The sequence below is a fragment of the Xenopus tropicalis genome, chromosome 1 (assembly GCF_000004195.4).
Source record: "Xenopus tropicalis strain Nigerian chromosome 1, UCB_Xtro_10.0, whole genome shotgun sequence".
In the NCBI taxonomy this organism is placed as follows: domain Eukaryota; kingdom Metazoa; phylum Chordata; class Amphibia; order Anura; family Pipidae; genus Xenopus; species Xenopus tropicalis.
The window spans coordinates 42,481,012-42,508,405 of NC_030677.2; the positions used below are offsets into that span (position 1 = coordinate 42,481,012).

At 40.7% G+C, this 27,394-nt stretch overlaps 2 protein-coding genes across 7 annotated transcripts in view; one reads left to right on the plus strand and one right to left on the minus strand.

Moving 5' to 3' along the window:
• pdgfrl (platelet derived growth factor receptor like) overlaps nt 1-3,392 on the plus strand; it is a 37,906-nt gene extending 34,514 nt beyond the window's left edge. The window contains 1 exon segment of the mRNA NM_001030415.2: nt 2,761-3,392. Coding sequence (NP_001025586.1) covers nt 2,761-2,949 — 189 coding nt within the window. The 3' untranslated portion in view covers nt 2,950-3,392.
• A 2,662-nt stretch (nt 3,393-6,054) lies between these two features.
• mtus1 (microtubule associated scaffold protein 1) overlaps nt 6,055-27,394 on the minus strand; it is a 115,173-nt gene continuing 93,833 nt past the window's right edge. For 5 of the 6 annotated variants that reach the window (XM_012969477.3, XM_012969443.3, XM_012969322.3 and 2 more), the window contains 8 exons: nt 23,994-24,060; nt 13,325-13,539; nt 12,410-12,515; nt 11,929-12,002; nt 11,744-11,842; nt 10,471-10,587; nt 9,360-9,457; nt 6,055-7,797 (listed from right to left, as the gene is read on the minus strand). In XM_012969477.3, the coding sequence (XP_012824931.2) occupies nt 7,581-7,797; nt 9,360-9,457; nt 10,471-10,587; nt 11,744-11,842; nt 11,929-12,002; nt 12,410-12,515; nt 13,325-13,539; nt 23,994-24,060 (993 nt within the window). In that variant the 3' untranslated portion in view covers nt 6,055-7,580. 6 annotated transcript variants of the gene reach the window in all.

Here is a 27,394-nt window from a genome sequence, read left to right on the forward strand (position 1 = left end):
GTTATGGGACCTACTATCTGGAATGCTGATGCTTCGTATGTTCAAACACGAGTCTTTTTTCATAAAGCACTTAAACGTTAAATAAATCTAATCCTACTCATTCATATTCTAATCCGGCACACCCAAAGGAGTCCTGGCATGAAAGAGAATCCTTTTCCATTACTGGGCTTTCACCTATTGTGACACGTCTTCCTATTGAAAATGTTTTCAACCTAACAGAAAGTTATGCTAAAAGACATGAAGAGCTTGAAGGGAAAATGTGTACAATAAGCGTCACATTGTCTGTTTGTATTGGCAAACAGAAAAATATTATCGCTCTTCGCAGGCAACAGGGAGCTGAACTAACACTAAACGTCATTGTTCATTGAGAATTTTCAGCCCGTGGTCAGAACATGCTCGATAAGATATAATCGCTTTGGATACTATTCAGCTTGCAAGATGAAAGCCCATCTTCACAGGGAAAAAGCATGGAAATTGACTCTATATTTCAGTATAGTCACTGAAGTTATTTTCTAAAGTGGACATTTAACCTGCCATATAATATAATGATATAATGCAATGTACAATTGCTCAGTGTGTTCTGAGCACTTTTGCAATTTTATGTTTAGATTTCATATTAGCAGAATGTACACTGCAAATATCATGAGAAAGTAACCTCAGTGTTCCCAGCCATTTAGCCCGGCCACGGCACATTATTTTACTGAAGCAAACAGCTTCTTGTGATGCTTCCCTGCTCGGTTCTATCGGTCCTGTAACAGAGTTATAGAACTAATCAGAGATACTTCAAGCCTCAGTTCAATAAGCTTTTGCTATTGTGCCAGACAGCAGGGGGCGCTAAGGTTACACCTTTGATATATTAACAGTGTAAAATTGCTAATATTATAAAAATTGTAGTACTCACAACCACACCGAGCAATTTTACATTGTTATTCTGGGTAAAGATCCCCTTAAAAGATTGTCAAGTTATATAATAGAATATAAAAGAATGAAGGTTAACAATCAGAACCAAAGGCAACATTGTATTTATTGATCAATGTGGTTTAAGAGCTATGGAGTAGCCCCTGCCGACCTCTTTCAACTCGGAGCCACATTCCGGAGTTGATTTCCGTGTACGCTCGGCAGATAGGGATTGTCTGGAAGTGCCAAGGAACCTTCATTAACAGGAAGGATTAGAGCTGCCTTGTAATAGGAGGGAAATGACTCACTTGCCACATGGGAATTAGATATCACAGCTGCTCCAGATGTAAAAGGGTAGAGGCTGCCAAATGTTTCTAATTATCCCTTTTTAACAGGAGATTCTTGTGCACCAAAATGCCAGTCTAGCAGTGAGCACATGTGAGCAGCTCCATCAGTATTCAAAGAATGTGATTTATTGCTTTGTTGTTAGATAAGGTGTGTGGAGGGTGAGAACCTGAGCAACAGATTCTATCAATAGTAATAATTCATTCCTAGCGAGATGGAAAATGTATGCTTCCAGCAATCCAAGGCTGATAATTGAAGGGGGACTCCACCCAAACACAACTTAAGCATTTTGAAAAGAAAACATAATTTCAAGCAACTTCATAGTATACATTAATTGAAAAATATGCAGCCTTTTCATGATCTTTAACGTAATAATATGTTTTGGAACAGTTCCCTAAGCCCCGCCCCCTGTTCTCCTACTGATCTGGCTGGCTACTATTACATTTTATTTGAGTCTCAAAGTAGTCGACTGTCCTTAGCCTGCATCCTCCAAATCCCACAATTCCCTGCACACGTGATGTCAATAAGGAAATGAACATCACAGTGCAATGCATTGTGGGTTATGTAGCTCCTGCATGCTGTCTGTACACGGTTGGGGAGTTGTTACAATTTGTAACAGTGTTTCAGTCCCTTCTCCCCTGCCAGAATTTCAAATGATGCAGAAAGAGAACTGTTTTGCAGTTGAATATCAGCATATAAAAATGGTATTTATTCATACTTTTTGAGGAAACAGATTACAGCGATAGGTATATTAGGGATTGTGTGGGGCTCTTTAACTAATTTTGGTTCAGAAGCCGGAGTTCCCCTTTAAGCAGTACCATACAAGAGAAGCACTGAATCCAGGTTTTGGCTAAATCCATTCCTAGCACTTTTTGAATGATTTACATTGGTCTGATATATTTATTTACAATACTGGAGGAGAAAGTTTAAGAAATAAGTGCCAAATACAGTTCTATTTGTACTGTGGACACATGCTGACAGTGAAACACAGTTAGGTGCTTGCTGGGACTTCAAATTTTAATATAGAAGGTGGGCAAAAGCTTTCTGATTTTGCAAGGCCAAGATAGGAAAGGAAGATAGAAGGGTAGCTACTGACAAGGCTTGAACACCAATTACATATAGAGTATGTGATGAAGGGTCACTAACAGGATTAAACCTTGGCTTTGCAAAATCTACTTCTTCTGGGATGTTTTCCACCGATCTAGGGAACTCATTGGTTGTTGGGGTTGTCTAGTCTTGAACTGGGAGGTAAGAAAATACTTTTCTGAAAAAAAGATTTTGCAAAAACAACGGAAACTGAAATAGAAAGGACAGGTGATAAATATTTATTTGCAGGAAATCATGAAATTGCAATTAAAAAAGGTAGAATTCCATGAGAAACCAGTTACAGAGGCCAATGGAGAGTTTGAAGGAGCAGAAGAGAGGGTAATTAGCTTTGCCAAAACTGTATATCCAATAGCTTTAGTAAAGAAAAATAGGTTTCTTCCAACACTCATGTTTATACAATCAAACCCACAGTATGGAAGGCCTGTCGGCATTCAAGACTCCTGGAGACTCGTAAACAGAGGCATTGGACACACCACCAGAATCTCAAAGAGTATCATTTCAGTGGAAGATTTTGAAACTATTGATGCTGGTTACTATATTTGCAAAGCTCAGAACCTGCGAGGACAGACAACGCTAGCTACAAGAGTGGACAGGGGCTAAATAACTCTTCATCCACACCTACTATGCTTTGATGGCAAAGCTCAACAGACAGATTCCTAGCAGCCAAGCTCCACTGGTCCCGCATACCTACAATTCCCATACCAGCAGGATAACAGCAGTGTCTCCCAATCAGACCCACATGCACAGCGGATTAGATAAACCTCTCCAGATGTAAACACGTTGGACTGGGAAGATCTTTTTGATAAAAGGACTTGTGCTTCTTCCCTGGGGTGTACTCAGTAGCCACTTGTGTTTACTTTGGCAAGAGATTCACATAATGGAATGCTTAAAACTAAGAAAAGTTTTCCTTTTCTTCATTGTCAAATACTTTATGACTAAAATGTATTTCATTTAACCATTTTACATATTAAAAAGGCAAATGTAGTTTTTTTTTGTATAGTTATATTTGAACATATTAAGAAATAAACCTATATTTCAATACACTGACTGACTGAAATGTAAGAAACATATATGAGAAGCGGGGAATTTGATGACAAGTAAAGACCTGCCCGTGATCCTATTACTGTTTTCTTTATAAAAGAGCATTTTCTGCAGCACTATATCCCCCTTGTATGATGCACTGAAGGAGAGGGAAAATGAACAATGAAAGCCACCAAGATCGATCCTACTCAACGCCCATTAAGGGATTTCCACTGCCCCCTTTTTTAACAGACATTTTTATATGAATTATTGGAAGATGTATCACCCAGTAGGAGTAGAACCACAAAGTTCAGTACCTTTTTTTTTTTTTGTTGTTCCTGGTTGTCATGGTGGTTTTCCCTGTAGATCTCCTATAAATTCTCAGTCTTTACCACAATTCACAGAATATGTAATGTAGATTGTACACATTTATAACAATTACTCATTGGTTATTTTCAATTGTATTATATTTAGGATATGGTTTATACGCTGGATATGTCAAACATTTTTGCTCAAATTAACATTTTTACATACTGGGCTGAATGGTGTTCACTTCTTACAGACAGAACAGAAGTCTGTGGAAGAATGGAAGAGATTTGCTTAATGTGAAGGTGTTCTTTAATATAAGCCTCTCCTTTTCTACTCTATTTTCTCATACAGACATAGGAAATGACAATGGCATAGCCATAAAAGGCCAAATGATGGGTGAGCAGTAGAACCAATTTACACCTGGGCCCACCAAGTTATCCTAGTGGACCAGTTCAACAGTGTGTGGCTTTAGGCTAATGCCCCACAGAGAGATTAGTCACCCATGATAAATCTCTTCCTGCAGGAGGAAACTTTGTGTGACTTTGGAAAGCTGAAGCGATGCATAGGTCTTTCCACCAGCGAATTCCTTTGTGGTCAGTGGAAAGGCATTTGGAATAGTTGCCTGCGCTAGCAGAGATAAATTGCGGGTGACTAATCTCTCAGTGGGGCAGAGGCGGGCGCCGCACGAACGAACACACACTGTAGAGGGCGGGAGCACAACGCACCAGCACGCGCAGTCATTGGCACAGAGGTACCTGCCTAGCGTCCCCTCACTGTTGCGCCCTAGGCAGGTGCCTCTTCTGCCTACCCCTTGTTAAAAATAAGGCTAATGCCCCACTGCAGGGCTGGAACGAAATACAGCTCTGGAGATAAGCTAGTCCCATAAAGGTAAGTGATCATTAAACACAGATGATATCATTGAATAGAAAACTACTAGTACTGTGCCTCTTATATAAAAGCAAACCACAACTAAAGCTGGATATACACGTGGCGATCTGACGATGTTTCGTGCAACCATCGGTCGAACGAAACATCGTCAGATCCGCCACACACCGTCAGGGCTGAAACAGCAGATAAGGAGGTAGAAACAATAGGATTTCTACCTCCTTCTGCTGATTCAGCCCTGACGGCAGATTTTGGTCAGGCGCCTTCTATGGCGCCCGATCAAAATTTTCTAACCTGGCCGATCGGCGAGTCGTCCGATATCAGCAGCTTCCTGCGATATCGGTCGACTTGCCGACATGCCATACACGCACCGAATATCGTACGAAACGAGGTTTCGTACGATAGTATTGGTGCGTGTATGGCCAGCATTAGTCATCTTTTCTACATTTTGTTACCCAGTGCCGTACGATCATTGGGCCCTAAAGATACAGCAACATATGACAGATATGGTCTATGACCTAATGTTCATGGTATGTTATCCCTGGAAATGTCAGTCAGTTTATAAGTGCATGTTCCGCAGCAGCCACTTCCCACTGGACGAAATTAAATAGAGCAGATAGAGCAGTAGTATTGAACAGACTTATACTAGTCCTTGTGGGTATGGATTTAACTAAAATAAAATCTAATTTATCATACCTGCTCTCTATGAGAGGTCAATGTTTACACAGTAGGAAGTTTTATTTTCTTTCAGGGCAACCATACCATAAATAAAAAAGATTCGTTATCCATAAACATGCAAAGAGGCCCCCACAACCTGTGGCCCGTAGAGTGTTGCTAACAAGGTAAATGTGCTAATATTAGAACATTGCAAATAATGTATTCTGTATACTTAATAGGGAGTGTAAAGGGCAATAAAGTGCTCGATTTCCATTGGAAAACTACTTGGCTTAAGGTGGCATAAGGTCCCGTGGGCCGATTCGGCAGCTTATCGGGCCGTGTAGGGGCAGGAACGAGGGGCATGCCCGACCGATATCTGGCCAGATATCGATCGTGCAGGTTAAAAGATTTAGTCGGATTGATGCGGTCCCCGAATCGATTGTCCCATTGCCAACCGAATAATTAATTGTTTCACTTGCAAAGACTAATGCAAAATGTTAACAGTAAAAGTTGTGGGTTGAGAACAGTATAAGAAAGGGTTGAATGCATTTTCTGCAAATGAGAAAATTCAATGTTATTGATTCTCTGGATTCGCTGTTGATCTGGGAACTAATCCAATTGCCCTTTTGGAATCAGAAACTGTGGTTCACCTAAGGTTACCTTATTGCTAGGGAGGGTTTAATTTGACAAAAGGATGAACATGATGGATGTGTTTCTTTTCCACCTTCGTTACAACACATGGCCTTCTAATGGGTCTTTATACACTAATTATACTATATCTCGGCCAATACTTTCCTATTAAGTGAAGTAAAGAATACACTGGAACTCTTCACGGACTGTATGAAGTAAATTATTGCACCAATAAATTTATTTTCTTATTACAGATCAGCATATATTTTATCATTACAAACCAAGCAACTACAGCTTTATAATTTCTTTTATACATCCATATTTTTTCTAAGCTACAAACATTTGTATGACACAGATGAAAATGAAAGGGAAAAAAAAAAAAAAACACAACATTTGACTCTTCTGTGCCCACATTTACCATTTCAACTTCAGTGCCTCAGATAATCCTATGATAAAGACGACAATGCACAAAAAGACATAGGTTGATAAACTCAAGGCAATAAAATCTGTAATAATTTATCAAATGTTCAAAAAAATCTTTGGAATTCCTTCTCTGAAAGTGAAAATTAACAAAATGGAGAAAAAAGATATACGTTTTTTCAGCACTGGATTCAAGAAGAGAACAGATAGATTAAAGGCAGTAAATATCTGTGCTGTGGAAGTAAAAGAACTACTAGTTCTGCTGGAGGAGACATGATGGGAGTCACAACTCCGACAGGTGGAGCACCAAATCCTGCATAAATCACTGCCAAAGAGACATGGGGTATAAGCCAGGCCTGGCAAGCACTGTGGGCTTCTGCTGGAAGATGCATCCAGGTTGCCTTTCTTGGCTTAGTTTGCCTGTAACCTTGACGTTTGTGCGGATAAGCTTCTGATCTCCAACTAACCACAGTGCTGCAATAACTACAGGAACACAACTGCATTCATAGCATAGATAATGACTGAAATAAAGTTAAACACCCCAAGTAAACAGGAGTGCCCCTTGCATAGTCCAAAATAATGGATCATTGCTGGAAAAAAAAGTCAGAATTGTAAGTCCTTGTTGTAGCAGGCATGAGAAGTGTTGGTTAGGAATTTGATGTGAGCAGGAAGTCTCTCTGCTAAATTCATGAAGGCAAAGTGAGGAAGGGTAAGAAACCCCTTGGAATATTGTTCTAGTGTTAAAAGGAGTCATTCATAGACACTGAAGTGGCGACCAACAGGAATGGCAGTCTTACCTTGTTCTAAGTTTCATTTAAAATGGGAGTTCTATCCATCAGAAATAACTTTATTGTCCTTTAGAACAAAGAAGGCAGCATGAAGCACACATCATAAAACATCCGTTACATTGACATCACACGCACCCTATCGTAAAGGGGGAAAAAACAATACTACAGGTGAAAATCTATATAAAGGTTGTGATCTTTTATCTACAAACCCTGAGCTTTTTCCCCTATATACTCGCTGTAGGTGAAAAAAGGCAAAATGCAAGAACAGATGTATCTTGCTAGGTAAGTGCTTTGTGCAACAAAGTTTTTTTTGTTATTTTTTTTCTTTTGTTTTTAAGTATAAATGTCTTTTCTTTAAAGGAGGAACATCGCCCCCTTTATTTCCAGTAACCATTACCCATATCCCAAATTCCAGTCATCATAACGTAGCTAATATAGCCTTGACTTCAATGGTTAGTGTCCAGATATATCCCAGAACTCTCCTGAAATGTCTGCTTGAAGTGTTGAAGCATTGGAAAAGTGTCATCTGGGGGACACTGTTGGACTTGAGAAAGTTCCTGAATTCCGTGAAGAATGGAAGGGAATTCCAGGTGAAGATGGAGACAGTTTTTTGGGGCTGCATAGGTCACCGTTGTGGAGTTTCCACAGAAGCTCTTCATTTTCCATTGACAGACGTTTGTTGGCTTTGGATTCTTTATCCAGTGATCGCTGCAGCACCTCCTGCTCAGTAGAAAGTTGCCTGTGGATGTATCAGAAGATCAGTGAGTTCCTTGTAGCAATATTTAGACATATAGTGCTATCTTTACCTTGCCCAGGCATACAGAGGAAGTTAAACAGAGCTGCTTCTATATCAATTTTTCGTTACAGCTGTCTTGTTTAAAAAGTACAGCTATCCTAAAGCAGGACTGGCAATGTGATGCTCTTCTGTTGGGCTCTAAGTGGAGTAACCCATGCCGTAACCTATGAAGTTAGACAAAGGGCCATATTTATATTAAGGCACCCAAGGGCCTGTTCTAGGGCAGCAGGTTTTGGGGGATGGCCCTCGGATGCATTTATATTAGTTTTTAAATTTTACATCACTACCGCAACGTAGGTGGTGACATAACGCGCATGATGTAGGGGTGTATTAGGGTCCAGTGGCAAGGGTGGCATTGGACCCAAATACAGCACATGTTTGATAAATATGCCTGTCTAAATATACAACAAACATTTCAATACATTGACTTTTCCCTTTGAGGGTACCTTTTTAATAGTTATGCTATGCCTTTTATGCCCAACTCCACCCCCCCCCCCCCATGCCTTTTGAGATAGTGTAGAACCTTAAGCTTAAGAAATTATCTTTCAGAGCTTCTGTTTTGGCTTGCTGGCCCTAACCCTTTAGAACAGTACAGCAATGTCAGTAGAGAGAGAGAGAGTGACTGCATGCTGAAATGTGGAAAGAGTCTCTTGGTCTGCTACCCAAGTTTCCCAAAATCAAATTTCTTAATAGGGCCTACTCCTTTCCATTGGGCAGTCTGTATTTTGAAGGGGTCTTGGCCATGTGCCATTTAATGTCTTTAAGCAGTGTTTGTATACCGACAACTTCCTAAGTGACATAATACATGTTTTGTGGAGGAGACTCTTTCCTCTCCAAATATAAAATTACCCACACTTGATAGCCTTTTGGTTATTGCGGAAAACCATCCTATCAATTCACATGCTGGACTGTTATCAACATCTATGATACAAATGACAAAATGCTATTTAAATGACCTGGATGCAATTCCATGCTTCCTACTTTTTGGGGAATCAATTGGGGGGGGGGGGGGGCTTTAGTACAATAATGCTCCTCACAGAAAGCAGGGTCCATACAGGATGGAGTTCCAGACATGCATAACACTTGACTGGCTTGATCAAAGCCATAAACTTAACCCTTCCGTATTCCTGTGGGATGCATTAGCTCAGTATGAGATGGGGGCCAATCTCACAAAATCAGTTATCAGCCTCATCAATAATCTTAAATGGTTAAATAAAAGCAAATCCCACCAACATCCAGTGGAAAGCCTTCCCATTACAGTAGAAGCAAACTGAGGACCAACTTCACAGGTATACCTTTGTAGATATCCCTTGTACATTCTCATGAAGAGCAAACTTTTTACTGTCTGTAAAAAGACGTGCTAGTTTGGTGGCCGCTGAGTGTACCTACTGACACAGAGTACATATTCACTTCTCAGTAATGTGCCCTATGAATTTCTCTTTGACATAAACCCAGAAAACAAAGAGGAATGGAAGCATTTGTTTATATTAGGAGAATAAGTTTACCGTGACAAAGCTACATGATTCGCCATTCGAGCTTTCAGATCCTCATTCTCTTGCTGGCATTTGTTCAGTTTTTCCACAAGGGTTGTATTGGTTTCCACCTTGACAAAAGAATAATCTATATTTAATGTCCACATTGAAAAGAAGCAATAGAAAAATATCTAGGTTTCACTATCAGAAATGATAATTGTGAATGCGTGAGCATGGATATCCTCAGTCATGTCAGAAATATACTTTTTTTTTTATACTGGGTGAGAAAAAACAAACAGTATTAATATAACATGTAACATTAATGTAACAATCTTCTAACACTAGGTACTGTATGTGGCCAAACAAATGCTTACACCTAGCTGTATTGCAAAAGAACGGAACATTTTGTAGATTGTAAGCTCTTTTGGGCAGGGCCCTCTTCACCTCTATCGGTTATTGATTGCTTTATATGTTACTCTGTATGTCCAATGTATGTAACCCACTTATTGTACAGCGCTGCGGAATATGTTGGAGCTTTATAAATAAATGTTAATGTAATGTAAAACATTAATCTTAAAACAGAATGCAGAACAGCATGTAGTAGAACCTTACACTGGAATGAGATGGTTTAAATGCAACATGAAACTCATATCAGAAGTTCCCAGCGAGAATAAAAAGCAAGCTAAGCAGCATTAGCAGAGTATGCTCCTAATGTAATGCACAAGCAGCCAATCACTGGAAGCCTACTAGAAAGATGTATCAGACACACACAAATTGGTTATTTCCTACCAACAGTGCTTGTTCCCATAACCATCTAATATTGCCACATAAAAGAATGCTATTAAAGGCATTAACTTTTTCTCTTTTATGAGAGCAAAAAAAACCTATAATTTTTAAGGTTTATAGACCATGAATATTTTACCTTTGTTTTTGCAATTATTTAGCCAGGAAAAACACTTGGTCTCCTCCATTCTCCCTTTGAAGTTTACCGAGATGAGGTGACCCAAACCCTGGGACCAGAGCCAGTTCTAATTGATAAGGTTTTTGAGGGCATTCAGCCAAATGTATGTGATGCAGGTGACTTGGTTAAACCACAAAGGCTGCTATTATTCCATATTCCTAAGCCAAATGTTGGAAAGCTTACCAGCTTCTCGATTTGCATGAGCTTCTTATCTTGTTGGTGTAACTTCTCATTTTTAATTTCTAACACTGCTTTTAGGCTCTCCAGCTCCTGCTCCAGGTACATGACCTGAGGATTCTTCTGTAAGGGAAGGAATAGTTCAGACACATCAATAACAATGCTAAACATGTCAAGCAGAGATTCAGTGCAAGCCCTGTACTGCTCCCGGCAGTAGGGTGTATGCTGGAATGCCCTCAGCACTGCAGTAATGTAATTAGATGATCGAGTGCCCCTGACAGCACAGTCTGAGCTCACACACTATGTATGAGTCACACTATGCGAGAGTTAAATCAACACCACAATTAACCTAATTTTACAATAATTGTAAATATATATATTAAAAAAATGAATTAGCACTCAGATCAGAACTAATCACAATTAAAAAGCTATAATGTAAAATAAACACTACTAATACAAATAATTTCTGCCCCTAGCTTGGTACAGGAGAGAAGGAACATGAAAAAGCTTAAAAAATGCACATCCCTCAGGGGTTAGAAATAATCAGCCACTTATTTATATGCCTCGCCCCCAACATGAAAGAATAATCTGCTGGCAGTGTTCCATAACCCACTGAACACCAAATGTTATTTCCCTTTCATTTCTATCTGGGTTGTATTAAACATTTTGCATTATTTGTATACATCATGCAATCGCAGTATATAGCATAAAATCAAAATATGTTTAACAAAATATTAGTGTTCTCGGGCACATATACTGCTGCCTGTTGATTGCTCACTGTTGGGGCACTATTAGTGACTGAAACACTTTTAAAGGGGAACTCTATACAAAAACAGATGTTTGCATAATGAAAAAAGCTGGAATTCTAGGCAATTTTTCAATATGCATTATTTATTCAGTTTTTGTTTTTCTTCTTCTAGTCTCTGGCTCTGCCTTCTGAAGCAGCGTAGTCAGTAATGTTTCTGCTACAATGTTTCAGGAGTAAAAAGTGCAGAGTGTGCCAGCCAGAAGAAAGAAAGAAAAAAAAACAATTCTATTTAAAAGAACAATAATACATGCTTTGGACAAAAGCATCAGTCTGTCAGACAAATCATTTTCATTTCTTGGTGTTTCTTGCCCACACCAAACACTATAATATATGTATCAAAGCTGCCATCTATGCCTCTGGCACTGGGTGAAAGAAGTTCTCAGATTCTTCCCTTCTAAGTAGAAAGTAACACCTGCTGGTCCCTTTTCCTCGTGAATAGCCTTGGACTGGATGCAACAAGGAGCTACTTGCCTGGACAGATTTTTCTTTGGATAGTTTTCTTTGTTCTTCCTCATACTTTAGCTTCTCCTTTAAAGATTCATTCTCGTCTTTAAGCTCAAATATCTTTTTCTGGGGGGTCAGAAGAGAAGGCTGTTATTTTATCAGTCACAATGAATGTTAAATGTTCTCAAATAAATAAAATGGCAAACACTTGCCTCCACTTCTGCTTGCTTCTCTTTCAAAGAATCTTCCAATATCTTATTTTCTCTCTCATTGGCATTCTTTAGTTCTATAGAGAAATATGTAAAATGTAAAAGTTACACATTTAAGTTCTCCTTTGAGCTCTAACAAGTGATTTCCCCCCAACCTCCACCTCCCTGAGCTCCAACATGTGGTCTGGTCACCCTTATGTCATAAAAAAGATAAATAAATGCATTGCTGTCCTGGCCTTTCAGCCATAGTTTGAGGAATGTCTAGGACAGCTCAAACCTGACCATTACGGACTTTCAAGCTGGGGTGTCAGAAGTTATAGGCATTCTACCTAAGTCTCACACTGCATGACCTTCATGGTGGGCCTAGCCAATGCTCTTAACCCCCCCCCCCCCACACACACCTTCCCTTGGGGAACCAGTCTCAAACTGTATATAAACTGTATATTGTCCATTGCTATAAAATGTGATTTGCTTCTGAAAATACCTGTTAAAGATTTTTCATAGTCTTCCTTAAGTATATTTATTGTTTCTGCATGACTGGTGTCTGCCTCCAGCCTGTAAGTTTCATGTGTAGCATTGAGGTCATCAACCTAGAAGAGCGAATGAGCAAAAAAATTTTATTTTTGTACACTGTACTACTTTTGAGTAATGGAGTGAAAAGCTAAAAATGAGTAAATCTTTGGGCTGTAAAAACTACTCCTCTTTAGGAGAAAAAACTAACAGCACAATTAGAGGGACAAGGTGTATAAAGCAAGATGTGCATTTGCAAATCACTATTTAGGCTATACTGGAACCAGACACACAAAGGCCATTTTGTGGACTGCTACTTAAAGTGCAGCTTTTGCAGTTCCGGGTCTAATGGAAATCATAAACCACACTGAAGGCCCTCCTGTGAGATTACAACTTGCTAAAACACGCCTTGGGTTAAGACAGTTGACCAGTTAGGAGGCACAAGACTCTTCCGCTCAACACAAACTACTACCTAAAATTAGTGTTTTTGACTTATAAAGGTTTACCTTGCAGAGTCATTGTGGGAAAAGTGTACGTTTAATCTGACCCATTTTCAGGGCCAGGCTATGTGCAATGCCACACAGACAGGGTCGGACTGGGGGGTGCAGGGCCCACCGGGGCTCCCGCCCCAGGGGCCCTGCAGGTGCCCCAGCCGCGTCCCCTAACCCCCCCGAAGGGCCCCCCTAACCCCCCCGAAGGGCCCCCGCCTGACGTCCTCCCCGAGCGTGTATAAATTGAACGCGTCGGGGAGGAACAGTCAGTAGCGGGGAGCGCCGGCAAAGGTCGGAGGGGCCCACTAGGGCCGGGGCCCACCGGGATTTTTCCCGGTGTCCCGGCGGCCCAGTCCGACCCTGCACACAGAGCACCAATTCATGTCATTACCACTCACCTTTTCTTGGAGTTCATTCTTGTATTTCTCAGCCTCCTCAATAAATATGCTCTGCAGTTTCTCACACTCTCCTGTGTAGAACTGTTTTAGCTTCTCCTCAATATCTGAAAGCTCCGCATGGTGTTCCTCTTTCACCTTTTGTAGGATGCCTTCATAAGCTATCAGCAGATCATTCTTCTCCTTTTCCAATTTCTCGCATGTACTGCTTGCACACACTGCAGAACAACAAATACATTGATAAAGCAATGTTGCTTTCTATAACTCAAATAGTCATGCAAAGCTATAAAAGCACTGAAAACACTTATGCTAACTTTATGCTATGGTCAACAAGGCTTTAGACTTCCCAAATTATTGCTGGTCAAAAAAGAACAAATGTTCTACATGTTTATGAATTCACTCACTGAGTGAAGTACAGAAGCCTACAGTTCCTGATTGACCAATGACCACTCATATGCACCAAACTGCTCATCAGCTAGCACAATGTTAATTTTAAGCCACTGATCTACCCATAGGTAGAACAGCCAAATTTTAGGAGCTATGCAGAGGATGAGAGGTTTGCCTGAAATAAAAGTGTGTAGCACAGAAGCACACTTGATCATTGGCTTCTCAATGGAACTCGCTACAATATCAAGGGATACACAAGGTCACCTGGCTGGCCTGGGAGCCTAAAATAGTTATTAAGATTTCCACCTAAATTAAGCAACTGAAGCATTACCTCTGGGGATGGACTATACCAACAGGTAACAATATACAAGAATTAAGGCAAGTTGACTTTCTCAGAAGCAAAGAAATTTTCCATAGCCGGCTGCTCCCATACTTGGTTACAGTAGCCACAAGCACATGAACCAACCATATTACCATATATATGGTATTACCATACATGCTCAACCCTAGTAATGATGGCAACAAGGTACAGGGTATACAGTACTGCGTGGATGCCCGCAATTAACATAAATTAGTGTTGCTATATGAAATGAATACAGTTAAGATAGGGATGCACTGAATACACTATATTGTGATCCGCCCGAACCCTGAATCCTTCGTGAAAGATTTGGCTGAATACCAAACCGAATTCTGATTTGCAAATGCAAACTAAGGCATGGAAGGCATAAAAAGAACTATGCGCCCAGCAAAAAATTTTCAACTTCTGCATTTATGTGGCGAAAAGTCATATGATTTTAAGGATTTGGTTTGGCCAGGACCATGGATTCAGTTGATTCCCGAACCGAATCCTGGATTTGGTGAATCCCTAATTTAAGATAATGGCGCAAACAGTTTAAATGTATGTGTATATAATATATAGTGAGAGATTACGGCTTGCAGGGTGCACATCTGTACCAGTCAGATTTACATTGAATGTCAAATCAGATAGGAGCTGTTAGAGGTCAGTGCAAATAGCTGGAGTCCATAGAGCTTAATTAGAGCGCAACATACACTTGCATTGAATTCAAACTTATTTTATTTCCTGGTATTTTAAGGTAAAGCCTACATATTTTCTATGGCATACACATTTTTGCAAGAAACAAGAGACCACCAATTTCATCATGCTGCATAAATCTGTACAGAAAACCACAAAACCTTGCTTATGAATAAAACCTAATCTCGCATAAATGTCTACAATGAGAAATAAGTAGGCTAAAAAAAAAAGAAATCCACTTACATAACGTCATTGAATCAATATGTGCAATGGCTATTGGTTTACTGATTGGCGAAAAGAGCAGTCTTGTGTTACGCTATACATAACGTGACTGATAACCATGAGCTGGGAAATTAGAAATCAGCCAGATAATTATAGCCAACACAGCCATTGGGAATGGTAGAATGGTGGTTTTCCCCAATGGAATAACAAATTTAATACCTACAGAAAGTACTCCTGACCTCAAGCCAGCAGTGCTAAAAGGGTTTGTTTGTACATATACTCAGTGTAACGGCAAACTAGCTACCGTGCAGGGCTGTCCAACGGTAAGCAAGTGGGCCAAATGTGGCACTCCGAATGATTCCTGTGGCACACAGGCTGCTCAAGAGATCCACTTAGCTTTATGGAGGATTTCCCACTATAATCTGGCCTTGGAGCATGTAGTATAGTGAATAACTGGGCCACTATATGAAAACAGTCAAAAGAGAAAGTGCCACAGGAATACTGCTGACAACACTTAAGTTTCTCAAGAAAGATTCATCTTTGACTTCTCACTCAAATCCTGTAGAGACATGTCTCCCGACTGACACACGTGGCATTCAGACATGTCAGGCCATTTAAGAAATTGGTAGAAATCTGGAACATCTGGAGTGGCCAGCGGGCAGAAGTTGTGTTAATCCTATGACACTACCCAAGTAAATAATATCCAAAGAATCATTTAGGGGATTTCCTATATATATTTCAGTGTCAAAAAAAAAAAAAAAAGTATTGTAGGAATCTAGAAATAATAGCGGATGTGATTAAAGTGGTCAATTCTATAGTAACACTCACTATTTTGGTATGTAGAAGTAATGAATGTACTAGTATACAGACTTGAGATAAATTAGCGCCTGTTATGTGAGTGCAGTGCCCGCTTTGTACAGTATTTGCAGCCTGTAAGCAAACCATTGCTAATATGGATTCCAACTGAATCTTACAAAATGTGTCCCCAAATGGACATTTGAAACCAGGTGGAATATTAAAAAAAAAAAAAAAAAAAAAAACTTATAATTTATTTTAATGAAAATAATAGTAGCCTCTAACAAATGAAACTGAATAAATTTCAAGTGGTAGTCAAGTTATTTTTATTTTGTAAATGGAAGTATTTGTTTTGAAAAGAAAGGTGGTCACTGCCTGTGGTTGGTCCTGGTGTATGAGCACAGCTATTTTTTCATGTGTGGTCACGGCCCAGACTAATTGCCCGGCTCTTTTTACCCACACAACACAGCCTGCCATTTACAAAAGAATATAGTTCTGTCTGTGTCACCTGCTACTCAATACAATGGGCTCTTAAAATCTGAACCTGCAAAACTCATAGCAGACATTAACAGAACCCCGTTTAGTAGTAACCCATGCAAATAAATCATGGAGCAATTGCGAACTCAGTCAAGGAAAGCAATATATACCTTTATTTTCATTAATCATAGCTGATCTAATTAGACTTAGCAGCCTGGACTGTGTCATGGAAAAGTTCTCCTAATTATCTTGTTTGCCTATTAATCTTTATGAATGAATTTTAGCCATTAGACAAACATCAGACAAAAGAGGTATTGCACTAATGGCAAACATTTAGTGGATTTGCAAGAGGATGGCACTTAGCTCTAACACTTTGCCACAGCTGCAAACCTCCTAACAAAAACTTGGATAACAAACAAAAGAAAAGGAAATACATCTATTGACAGCAGAGTTGGATTAGGCCTCAAGGACAATGAGTTTAAATAAAATGTATCAAATAGGTCCTCAAAAATGATAAAGTGGAACTATGTAGAGCATGAGTAGGGCACTTCAGCAGGTAATGTACTAAAGTGCAACATTTCTCACGCACTACATAATTAGTGTGTGCCAGTAAAGAGGTACAGTAAGATGAAAGGAGATCCAGTCGTTCAACAAACAAATTCTTTAAAGCTCCAAAGGTCACCAGAATGCACCCTCCGTTATACACAGTGCCACGGGTATAAATATAGTGCATGGTCTTGGAATCTGAGAGGACAGATTACAGTTTGTAAACTTGCCCAGGATCTGCTTTACAACACCACACGCACTAACACCTACACTGGCGGCAAGAACCCACTCCAACATTGCCTTGCAATGGGGTTTGGCTCAATGCCCCTTTTCTAACACTCCATATCACTTACACATCTCATTCCCTCTTTAACACTTGCCCACTATATCATTTCCAATCCTTTACATCATATTGCAGACACATGCGCTACCATGTTCCTTATTCGGTCAGGTATCCTCAGGGGAAAGAACCAAATGTACAGGGGGGCTGAAGACACTTTATAAAGATGCGATGATAAAAAAACTGCAACAATTTAACAGAGGGCCACAGGCCAGATCGGTCAGGATTATATAAAAATATATATAAATATTTACCAGTTATTTAATTGTGCAATTATTAGCAGGGAAATTTCCTACGACAGGGTTTACTCTATGGCAGGGGACCTGTATCAGATATTCACTTTCCTCCAGCCGTAAAGGCTGCCTGATAAAAGAAATAGTGTCCACCTTTAACTTTGATGCCTTATTCTAGGTATATCTGTGACTTGCCCCGTCTCTGAGATATTACTAAAAGCAAGAGCTAAAACTGAAATGAAAGGTTTGGAGGGAAGGTTACAATTATCACAATTAGGGCAATTTGTAGCTGCCCACAAAACACAGCTGCTACATTATCTGTTATGTGAAACTGCAACACTCACATAGTGGTCTGACTGCTGGCAGGGCTTTTGACAGTGTCTAGCTGAAAGTCTGGCCCTTGCTCAAAGTCCAAGTCAGTGAGCTTGTTGTGGTCTCTATGTTTAGATGGGATGACCCACTAAAGCAGACCTTGGAACTAGTCTGGGACTGCCTCAAATAACCATGGGAAGTGTGGGTAAAATGTTTCTACTGCAAAAGCAAAGACATCTTAGGGCAAACATAACCTCGTAGACATAAGACATTTTTCTTAACCAAAGTGGATCTTTGCCTGATATGGTCATCAAAATGCTGGGTTGAATCAAGTAGATTACATTTTTTGGTCCCCAGACCAATGATCTTATACTACAGGCCAATGGTGACCAGTGGTCCTTCTCCAATGGCATTATCTAGGCAGCTGGACTTACCCACAGGGTAATAAGCTGCTGACTAGGTGTCGAGGGGCCAAGTAGCCAGGTTTTAACGTCTCATGTATAGTTTCTTCTACATTTGTGCTTGGGGAGTGTTCCAAACTAGCAATTAGTAGGTTAGATCTAATGCTTGTAGGCGCATGTGGAGTAAGCAGTCTGTCAGATTGCTGCCCAACTGGTCTGATTACACTTGCACCCATCCAACCCGGTGCTTAGTGCACTAGGAATTTATTAGAATACCCACTGAAGACAAAGATTCAAATCGGTACTAACAGCCTTAGATGCCTACAGCCCTCTCCAAGGAGAAAAGGAATATAAGATAAATCAATGGCTACTAATGTGCTCTGCCCCCAAACGGGACCTGAAATTAAGGCTGAGAGCCTTTCGACAGTTTAGCTATTCTTGGCCAAACCCGTAATGATGTGGAACATAAGCAAGAGAAGAATTATAGAATCATAATGTTAAACGTTTTCCATTACTTAAAAACCATACTGTGCTCACATACATCATTAGGTCTCCAGTATCTGCTGTTAAGCACATCATTCTCACAGAGTCACGTTGATTTCTTTCAGGTTAGTTAATTCCATCTCTCTGCCCATTTCCCATAAGCACTTTTACCTTGCTGTTTTGACACCTAAAACAGACTCTGGCATTAGGGTTCTTTAGAAACTGGTTAATCAGTTTCTACTACCACAGGTCTGTGTGTACATATGGATTTGGGAATGGATTGGGGTTCAGTAACAATGCCATCCCACTATTAAGTAAATATGAAGGAAGGTTTTTGTCCAACATTCAGTGCATCATAGCAAACCCTGGGTGAGAAAAATGTTGCCAAATGCACAGAGGCCATATCATGATTAATAATAGTTAGATATACATCTGCCTAACTTGTGGTCCAGCAGATGGTGTCAATCTACTACTGTAAGGGTTAAATCCTGTAATCTCTGTTCGTAACACCTGTAGCACGAACTGTTAGGGTAAATCTCTGTAACTCTGTCTGTGCACCTGTAGCACTGTCCCTATAAGCAGTCACGGACCGGTCCGATTTAATCTGTGCGTCGGCGAAACATCTGATATCGTCTGCGCATGTGCGCTGATCAGGGAACTTGTACAAACGATACAACCAATATGTGTATTGCAAACAAGTACCAATTTATTTTGTTTTGATATTACTTATATAGTAGATAGAAAAACACATCCCATTATGCTTACGTATCATGGGTGGGTACATTGCAATTATTAGTAGAAATACAGAAATTATTTAATTAGCTGCTGAAGCTTTATTATGATCTCTTAGCCTTGAATATTAGCTGAGATAATCAAGGCCAAGAGCAACTTGGACAAAGACAAGATAATGAGGATAATCATAACAATTGAAGTAACACATTCACAGGCCTTCATGCTTGAAAACAAAATTGTGTAAATTCAGCATTAAGCAATTTAAACCCTATAAATCCTATCAATCCTATCAACTACTCAAAAGAAGAGAAAGAGAGATGATGGTTGGTGAAGGATGTTGGCTATTGTCATGCAATAAGAGCTGAAAGCATAACTTGGGCATGAAAGGATTACTTGTAACTTAAGACTGAGCCACCCAGTAGTAGACCAACACCACCTAGTGCCACAGGGATAACAGAGGCCCCTGGTTATGGAAAGCAAGTCCTTTAGGGCCAGTTTCATATTGACTCCAGCACCACATAGATCACCAAATATCAGGTTGGCAAAAGGTTATATGGAAAGAAAAAGAATTAAAAAAAAAACTAAGAAATAAAGCTCTGACAAGGCACAACCTACAGTACAAAGTCAATGTAACCTTAAGGTCCCCAAACACCCCCATCGGTCCCTTAGACCGATTCGGCAGCTACTCAGCCCGGGTATGGGCACTACCAACGGACCTGCCTGACCGATATCTGGCCTAAAATCGGTCAGATATCGATCGGGCAGGTTAAAAAATCTAGTTGGATCGGGGACCGCATTGGCTCGTTGATGTGGTCCCCAGACCGACTTTGCCTATACCAGTCGTTGGATTCTCCCGATATCGCCCACCCGTAGGTGGGGGATATCGGGAGACGATCCGCTCGCTTGGCAACATCGCCAAGCGAGTGGATCTGAAGGTGTATGGGCACCTTTAGGCATCCTATGCACCAGCTAAGATCAGCAGCAGAGTAAAACAAAAAAAACAAAAAAACAAACGAACAGTATATGTACCAATGCCCCCACTAATACTAAGCCCTAAGCAAAAGCCCTCTCTGCCTTTCCCTTATTTTATACATACACTGTACAATTGCTGCCTGACTGTACAGTCACACTAATAGCAGCAATGAATTCCAGACTTTGCTATGTCCTTGGCACATTTATATGGCACCAGGAGAAGCCTGTAAAGTTTCTGTGCAACTAAAATAATAGGGAATATAGAAGTATAATCTATTTAATGGTGCTCTGTGTTTCAAGTTAACCTTGGCTACTGCTGTTGTTGAGGAGAGGCCAAACTCCTGATAGCCACATGACGTGCCAACATCCAAGTGACCTGATGTAAGGTCAGGCATCGTGACCCAAGCAAACAGAGCAGATCCTAGAGAAGTCACAGGCTTTCTATTGTTTATAATTACATTAATATGGCAAGGCCAGTCATTTACTAATAAAATTCCCCTGCCAGCAAGATTTAGTTAGCAAAGGCAACTATTTATATAGTCTATCTTCCACCTAGACAAATTCAGGCAAACTAGTAATTGATAATATCACCAGAGAACAATTAAAAGACTGATGGAAAGGACTCCAAAATGTTATAATTTTAATGGTATATAAACCATCTTAAAACCAGTCTGAAAATGAATCTACCCTTTAAATTAGGTTTAGTTGTAAACTCTATTTGAGACCAATGCATAACAGAACATATATACAGTGCCAAAAGCTGCTGTTTGCTGTAGGAGAATATCTAGGGGTCTGCAGAGTCCCTGAGAGTCCTAAGGGAAATAGTATACAGTTATGACTGGCACTGGGTGCCACTGGGTGATTTTCATTCTGGTTAACCAGAAGCTTTCTTTGTCATCACTGTGACAACCAGCAGCTATCTCGAGCTCCCCATAAGACCCCCTCAAATTAAAAAAACATTACGGTCTGCATTATAATCCATATATTCACATTACTGACAAATGTAAACGTGCAATTCATCTCTCAAAGCAAGGCCCCCCCATGGAAGAGAAAACAGCCTGCAACTAGAATGTGATTATCTTGGAAAGCAAACTCATTTTCCTACCTACCCAAGTGCTAATAGTACAGAGCAAGGTCATTACAAGGCTAGCTGGCTCTAAACGTAAATACCAACACAGTGATAAGGTAAGGGCTCAACCACTTGCATCCTTCTAATGTGTATTTAAAGCAGCTGGGACACTTCAAGAGCAGATAAACTGCCCACCCCAGAGAGGCCTGCCTGCCTGCCTGCCAGGAGTGAGGGCACTATATGATTCAGTGCAGGGACCACAACATGCTGCTGGTGAGCAACACGTTTCCTACAGAGTTTAGCAACACAAACAAGTTTCAAATGCACAGTGTATAGTATTTAATTTTTAATTCAGCATTGAACCGAGTGGAGGCTTCTATTAGGCATCTATGAGGAGTCCAGAACCAGGCTCCCAGCTAAGTGCCAACTTATGCATTTAGGTTACAATGGGGCTTCATTTGCTCTAAGTTATAGAAAATATGAGACTTAGTTTTAGGATAACCAGAGAGGGCACTTGCCCTGCTGCCCCAGTATTTGAGTAGCACTGTGGGAGGTATATACTAACCCAAGTACCAAGGACATATTGGTGTGACAGTTGTTGGTTATTTTTAGTATATATTGGGGATGTTCAACCTGCTGGCCCCTGGATTTTGTTTCAACTTCAACTCTCACCACCTAGCAGTAGCAACAGATGGAGGGTATTACAACCCTGATTGGGGCACCCAGTCTTCCTTTAAGGCCAGAGATCCTCTATGCCCAAACTGCAGAGCTGACAAAGGAACAAGAATGGCAGAGTCTTAGTGACTTTTAGTGAATGGACAGAATAGGCTCTGTTAGTGGGATGACATTTTCAAGTTATTGAGAATAATTTAACATTGGTTTCCACCGACTGTGGGACAGTCTCCTTCTGGGGGCTCAAAGCAGTGGCTACAGGGGCATCTTGGGGTCACCTCAGTTGAAATTTGGGAAGGTTGACAGTCCTGCCTGAAGGTTAAAATGTAGGAAAATATGGGGCCAACATCGTATGGGTATATATAGGTATTGCAAAAACATTTGTTTGTTGTACTGTGTATTCTAAGTACAATGCTTTGTATGACCCTTTGCAATAAAGAGGAGGGTGATGATCAAATGTTGAAGGTCTTGAAGCCAAACAGCACAGGCTTAACCCAAGGGCCTGTGTGAGTATTTCTGATTTGTTTTGCAGGTTACTCCTACACAACCTCACAGAATGGTTTTACGAGCAGCCTTGAAGTAAATTTAATTTGCAGGGCAATCTGCTTGCCTGAAAATGAACAGAGAAAAGCATTATGTCCTTTTCCCCCAATATCTGAGCTAGAGAAGGGTGTGGGGAGGCAGCCACTTATTCCTTATGCTGAAATAAAAAGCATCTGGCACAGAATCTAACTATGCAGCTATGAAAAGTACTGGAAAAAAACACATGATGCCATTTGCTTTCCATTATAATCAATAACAATCACCACAAGAGCACAATGATTCCTTATAACTGTCCCCACCCATAATTCCAACCGATAATCTTGCCATACTCACAGGAAATCCATGTCACTTCTCAGTGTTTCCTCTTAAATACGTTCCACCAAGAAGTCACTGATATAAAGCGGCCACATGTGACATTATCCTATATATAACTATCTACAGGGCTATGTATCATGTTATGCTAAGGCACAGTAAGTGCAAACCTGTAAAACTGCTCTCAATCTGCTCATTCCAGAGGTGCACTGTTGACCTATAAACCTGGTAATTCCTCCTCATACCAGAAGCAATGCTGAGGATTCCAGTAAACTATCCAACATAAAACATATCTGTAGAAGAATTCTTATTTATTGGGACAAAGTTTGCAGAGACTGGTAATCATTCATATCCGTCCCTGTCCCACAGGGACAGGTTTACACACTAGGGTAGATTTCTTTAGGAGATAATTAACCTGCCTGCATGTGCGATGAAGCCAGGGAACATGGAGAAACCCTCAGCATATTGAGAGAACTGTAGTAACGGAGTATTGTCTTACTACACAACACTCCATTGTTTACCCTCACATGAAGACAAACACTGACTTTACAGTTTGCAGGAACTTAGAAAAGGTACATTTTCCATAATGAATGTAGATGGCATATTAAATACGCAGGCTAGCAGGATCAAGCAATAGCCTGTACAGCAACGGAGCACATATCCATGCACCTTTACTTCCAAGCAGGCCAAACATTGTCTTTTATAAAAACATATTTGGTTTTGAAGCAAACAGAACAGAAACCTCCCAAAGCCACAAAACCTACCTACTTACTAGGTATTATATGAACTAACCAATTTTGGGGGATTATTTTTATTATCAGTATAACAAGCAGTAAAAGGCAGTTTGTTGCTGAGCCTTGGCTGCGAGTAGCATTGCTAGGGAAGCTTGGCTGAATTTTATGGTATTTGGCCGTCCAGGCCCGGCTCCCCGAGGCTGCGCTGTTTAAGCATGAGACAGATAACTGCCAGGAATTAGATGAACTCAGGGTCAGCTAACAGGCTTTAGAGAAATTCAGCCTTAAGGGAAAAGCGACTAAAAAGCAAGACTGTCTTCTGAAAATTCCCAATTCCACAAGTAGGCCTTAAATTAACTATTAGCATCCCAGAAGGCTAGACAATGAATGAATGGCTGTGCCTCCTTACCCAAATCCCCACGTAAGCCGAGAAGTTCTTGAGATAGGGCTTTGCGTTTCTTGAGGGTATCTTCACGCTGTGGGAACACAAATGCAGAGGAGAGGTTATCGATCTTTAAAACTATTGCTTAAAAATGCAAAATTGGTTTGATTTTAGTTACAGTGAAATAATGCTAGCAATGACCATGTGTTACAAGTCTGAGGCACCCTGTCTGTGAAAATTCTGTTGTAGTAGAACTACAACTAAACTCTGGGGATTCTGGGAGTTGTTGTTGAACAGTGTAGGGTCACCCATATCACACAGCCCAGAGTTTAGCAGCTATAGATATTTAGTATACAGCGTTTGGCCATAATTATTTTATTTTGACTTAAAACTGTCAATCAAAATATATATCATGAATAATGCACCATGCATATGAGAGGTGCAGTTCTTTTATCTATTCCCTGCTGTAGGCAATGCAAATGCAACCTGGGACTTACAAGGTCTTTACAAATTCCAGCACATTATAGGAGGAGCCACCTCACCCTTCTAAAGCCAGACATGTATTAAACCCACATACTCTATATAGAAGTCAACAAATGCATATGCACACTCCAGACTACACTGATTTCTGTGCAGCCATTCACTTAATTGCAGCTAATTTTAGAGGAATAAAGTGAGGCTTGGTGGTTGTGGTGGGCCAGTGTGTGTGCCACAGGTTGTACGTGGGTGCTACTAAACAGTATGACTGATCTTTAATACTGGGTTTTTATTATTAATACTTATTTATAAAGCGCCAACATATTCCACAGCGCTGTACAATAAGTGGGTTTCATACATTGGACATACAGAGTAACATATAAAGCAATCAATAACCGATACAAGAGGTGAAGAGAGACCTGCCCAAAAGAGCTTACAATCTACAAGGAGAAAGGGTTTAGACACAAGGTGTGGGTTTCAGATGGACTACTCGGGCTTGTGGCAGCAATAAACACTACTCCTTTAAAACATTTAAATTACAGTTCCTAAGTAACTATCCCATTCCCTGTGTAGCTGTGAGAAATCCCATCCCAACTTTCAGCCCATGCAGCTGAGTGTATGGTTTGCATAAGAGCAAACAGGTTGCAAACATATGGGGAAAAACAAACAATAAAAATGCAGGGGAATGATTTATTCCAAGGCAGAAAGCTCAAAGAGATGCAATAACGTAGGAGAAATGTGTTAAATTATAGCCTTTGGGTGGATTCCAATACAAATTGCAGAGCAACCTGGTGCCAAGTAGTGAATCTCCCCAACCTATAACAAACCTGCACCATAACAGGCTAGAGACATGGTGCTTGCACTGCCCTTGTGCCTCCTGCTTGTTCTGCACACCCACTCCCCATCCCGGCAGCAATTTCTATTAGTGTAATTGAACAGACACTGAACCTTCCCTGAAGGGGGTTAATTCCATTAGATCTGCAGGGACAGGCAAGTTTGCCTCATATAAACCAAAACATGGACTTTAGCTGATTTTACTGCATCGAGCAGCATCTGCTGGTAAATAAACACACAAACCTGCATTTTAAGCTTTACCTCTGCATTAAGGCGAGAGCCAAAATCATAAGAAAACAAAGCATATTGCGTGCAGAAAGCTGAATATGAACAGTCTCACCACTTTATAGTAAATATCCTGCTGGAGACACTCCTAGATGTACACAGTACTGCAAAAGTAGCTCAAGTAACTGCTCCCTGCACCGATCTTCTCCATGCAAGCGTCCTACCCTGGCTCGCTGGGTTTGCTGCATAAAAACAACTATTCCATGACAAAAAAAAAAAGGATAAAAAACACAAAGTGCTTTAATTACCCTGGTGGTGGCGGTGCATGGCGAGTAAAGGCACATTTTGCTGCTAGAGCAGCCCATTTCCCAGCCTGATGGAGCAGTCCCAAGGCAGATAATCCAGGTGGAGGCTGCAGCCACATTTAAAGAGCTGCCGAGAGGAGTTCCATAGGACACTGCCTGCTCGCTCTGTCTCTCACTTGCAGCCCTTACTGTACTCTTTGTACTGATCCCTCCCAGCAGCAGCAGCACATACTGCAGTCCCTACTTCTGGCACCAGCAGCCAGTGATTACTTCAAGCCACAACCCCTTTGGAATATGAAAAACGAGAGGCAGACATCAGCCTGATCGATGGCCACTTACTCAAATATCAGCTGGGAGGGGGGGGCTGACCTCAGTGCTGAGAGACGCTTATATTTAGCCGGCAAAGCACAGCTCCCAGTTAAAAGCCAACTTAATAAAGTTACTGGCCACTTACAGTTCAGGGTTTCATTTGCACAAAATGTGTGTGGTGGAGGCTCACGTCTGACTGGCACATTTATTGGCATCCTAAAAGCTCTCTCTGTACTCTCATAATTCATCTGACTAAGAAGCGCTGTGTATTCATTTTACTTTACAGTTACACAGGCATCTGAGTTGGGGGCTTTCCTTGCTATAACTGCCCCTTCACACTTAGCTGGGTTTTTCACACTCATATGCTCACTATTCAAGCTGGATACAATCACCTCTCTTCTCTCGCTTCATAAAACTGGGTCCATCCATCTGTGCTATGGAATTTTTAAGTTTGAAATCAGAAATGTCCACTGCCTCTGGTCTTCCAGTTCCAACCTTAAGCTTTCCAGCTGTACTTTGTAAACTACAGCTCCCAGTATCCACCAGTAACTAAGCTGTCAGTGGGCTGCTTGGAGTTGTAGCAAAGGATAGCATGAATGCCGTAGCTGGGTACCATGGCCCACACTATGTCTGAAGAACTGCATAGCCTTTGTATGGTTTGTTCATTTGGACCCTGAACCTGTGTACACAGCAGGATATAATTGTAAGACATAGAGTGCTGGACATCTGTGTGCCAAGCCATAGTCTTACTGCCCTAAATGTAAACTGGTTCTTCCCCACAGTATTCCATTGGCAGTGATAATGTGTATTTATTGGGTAGGATGTACCATGCTGCCAGTCTGCAGGGAGAACGGTTACATAACACACAATGTTTGTTCTAGCTAATCACGTTCACGGATATTTGAACCATTTTTGTGGGTAAAGCTGCATTATAGCACAGGTCTAAATATACAAACGGTGCCCAAAATGATCCGCCTCAATATAGCGCAGAAGACGGAACTTTGTGATGTAAATTTCTAGTAGATCATTACTAATTCATCCACCTCTGGCTATCTATGTAGCCCCCTAACAGTGGCTGTAACAGGAGACTCGGGACTCATCTATCCTGTACTGGTGTAACAGAACACCGAGTATTATGCTGGCACACACCACAGCACATACATAGAGCCGCAGTGAAAGATGGACACGCTGTATACAAAGCATGCATTTGCACAAAGTAACCGACAGTGATGTGTGCAAGTCACAAAATAAACAAATATTTTTTAAATGAGTCAGGAG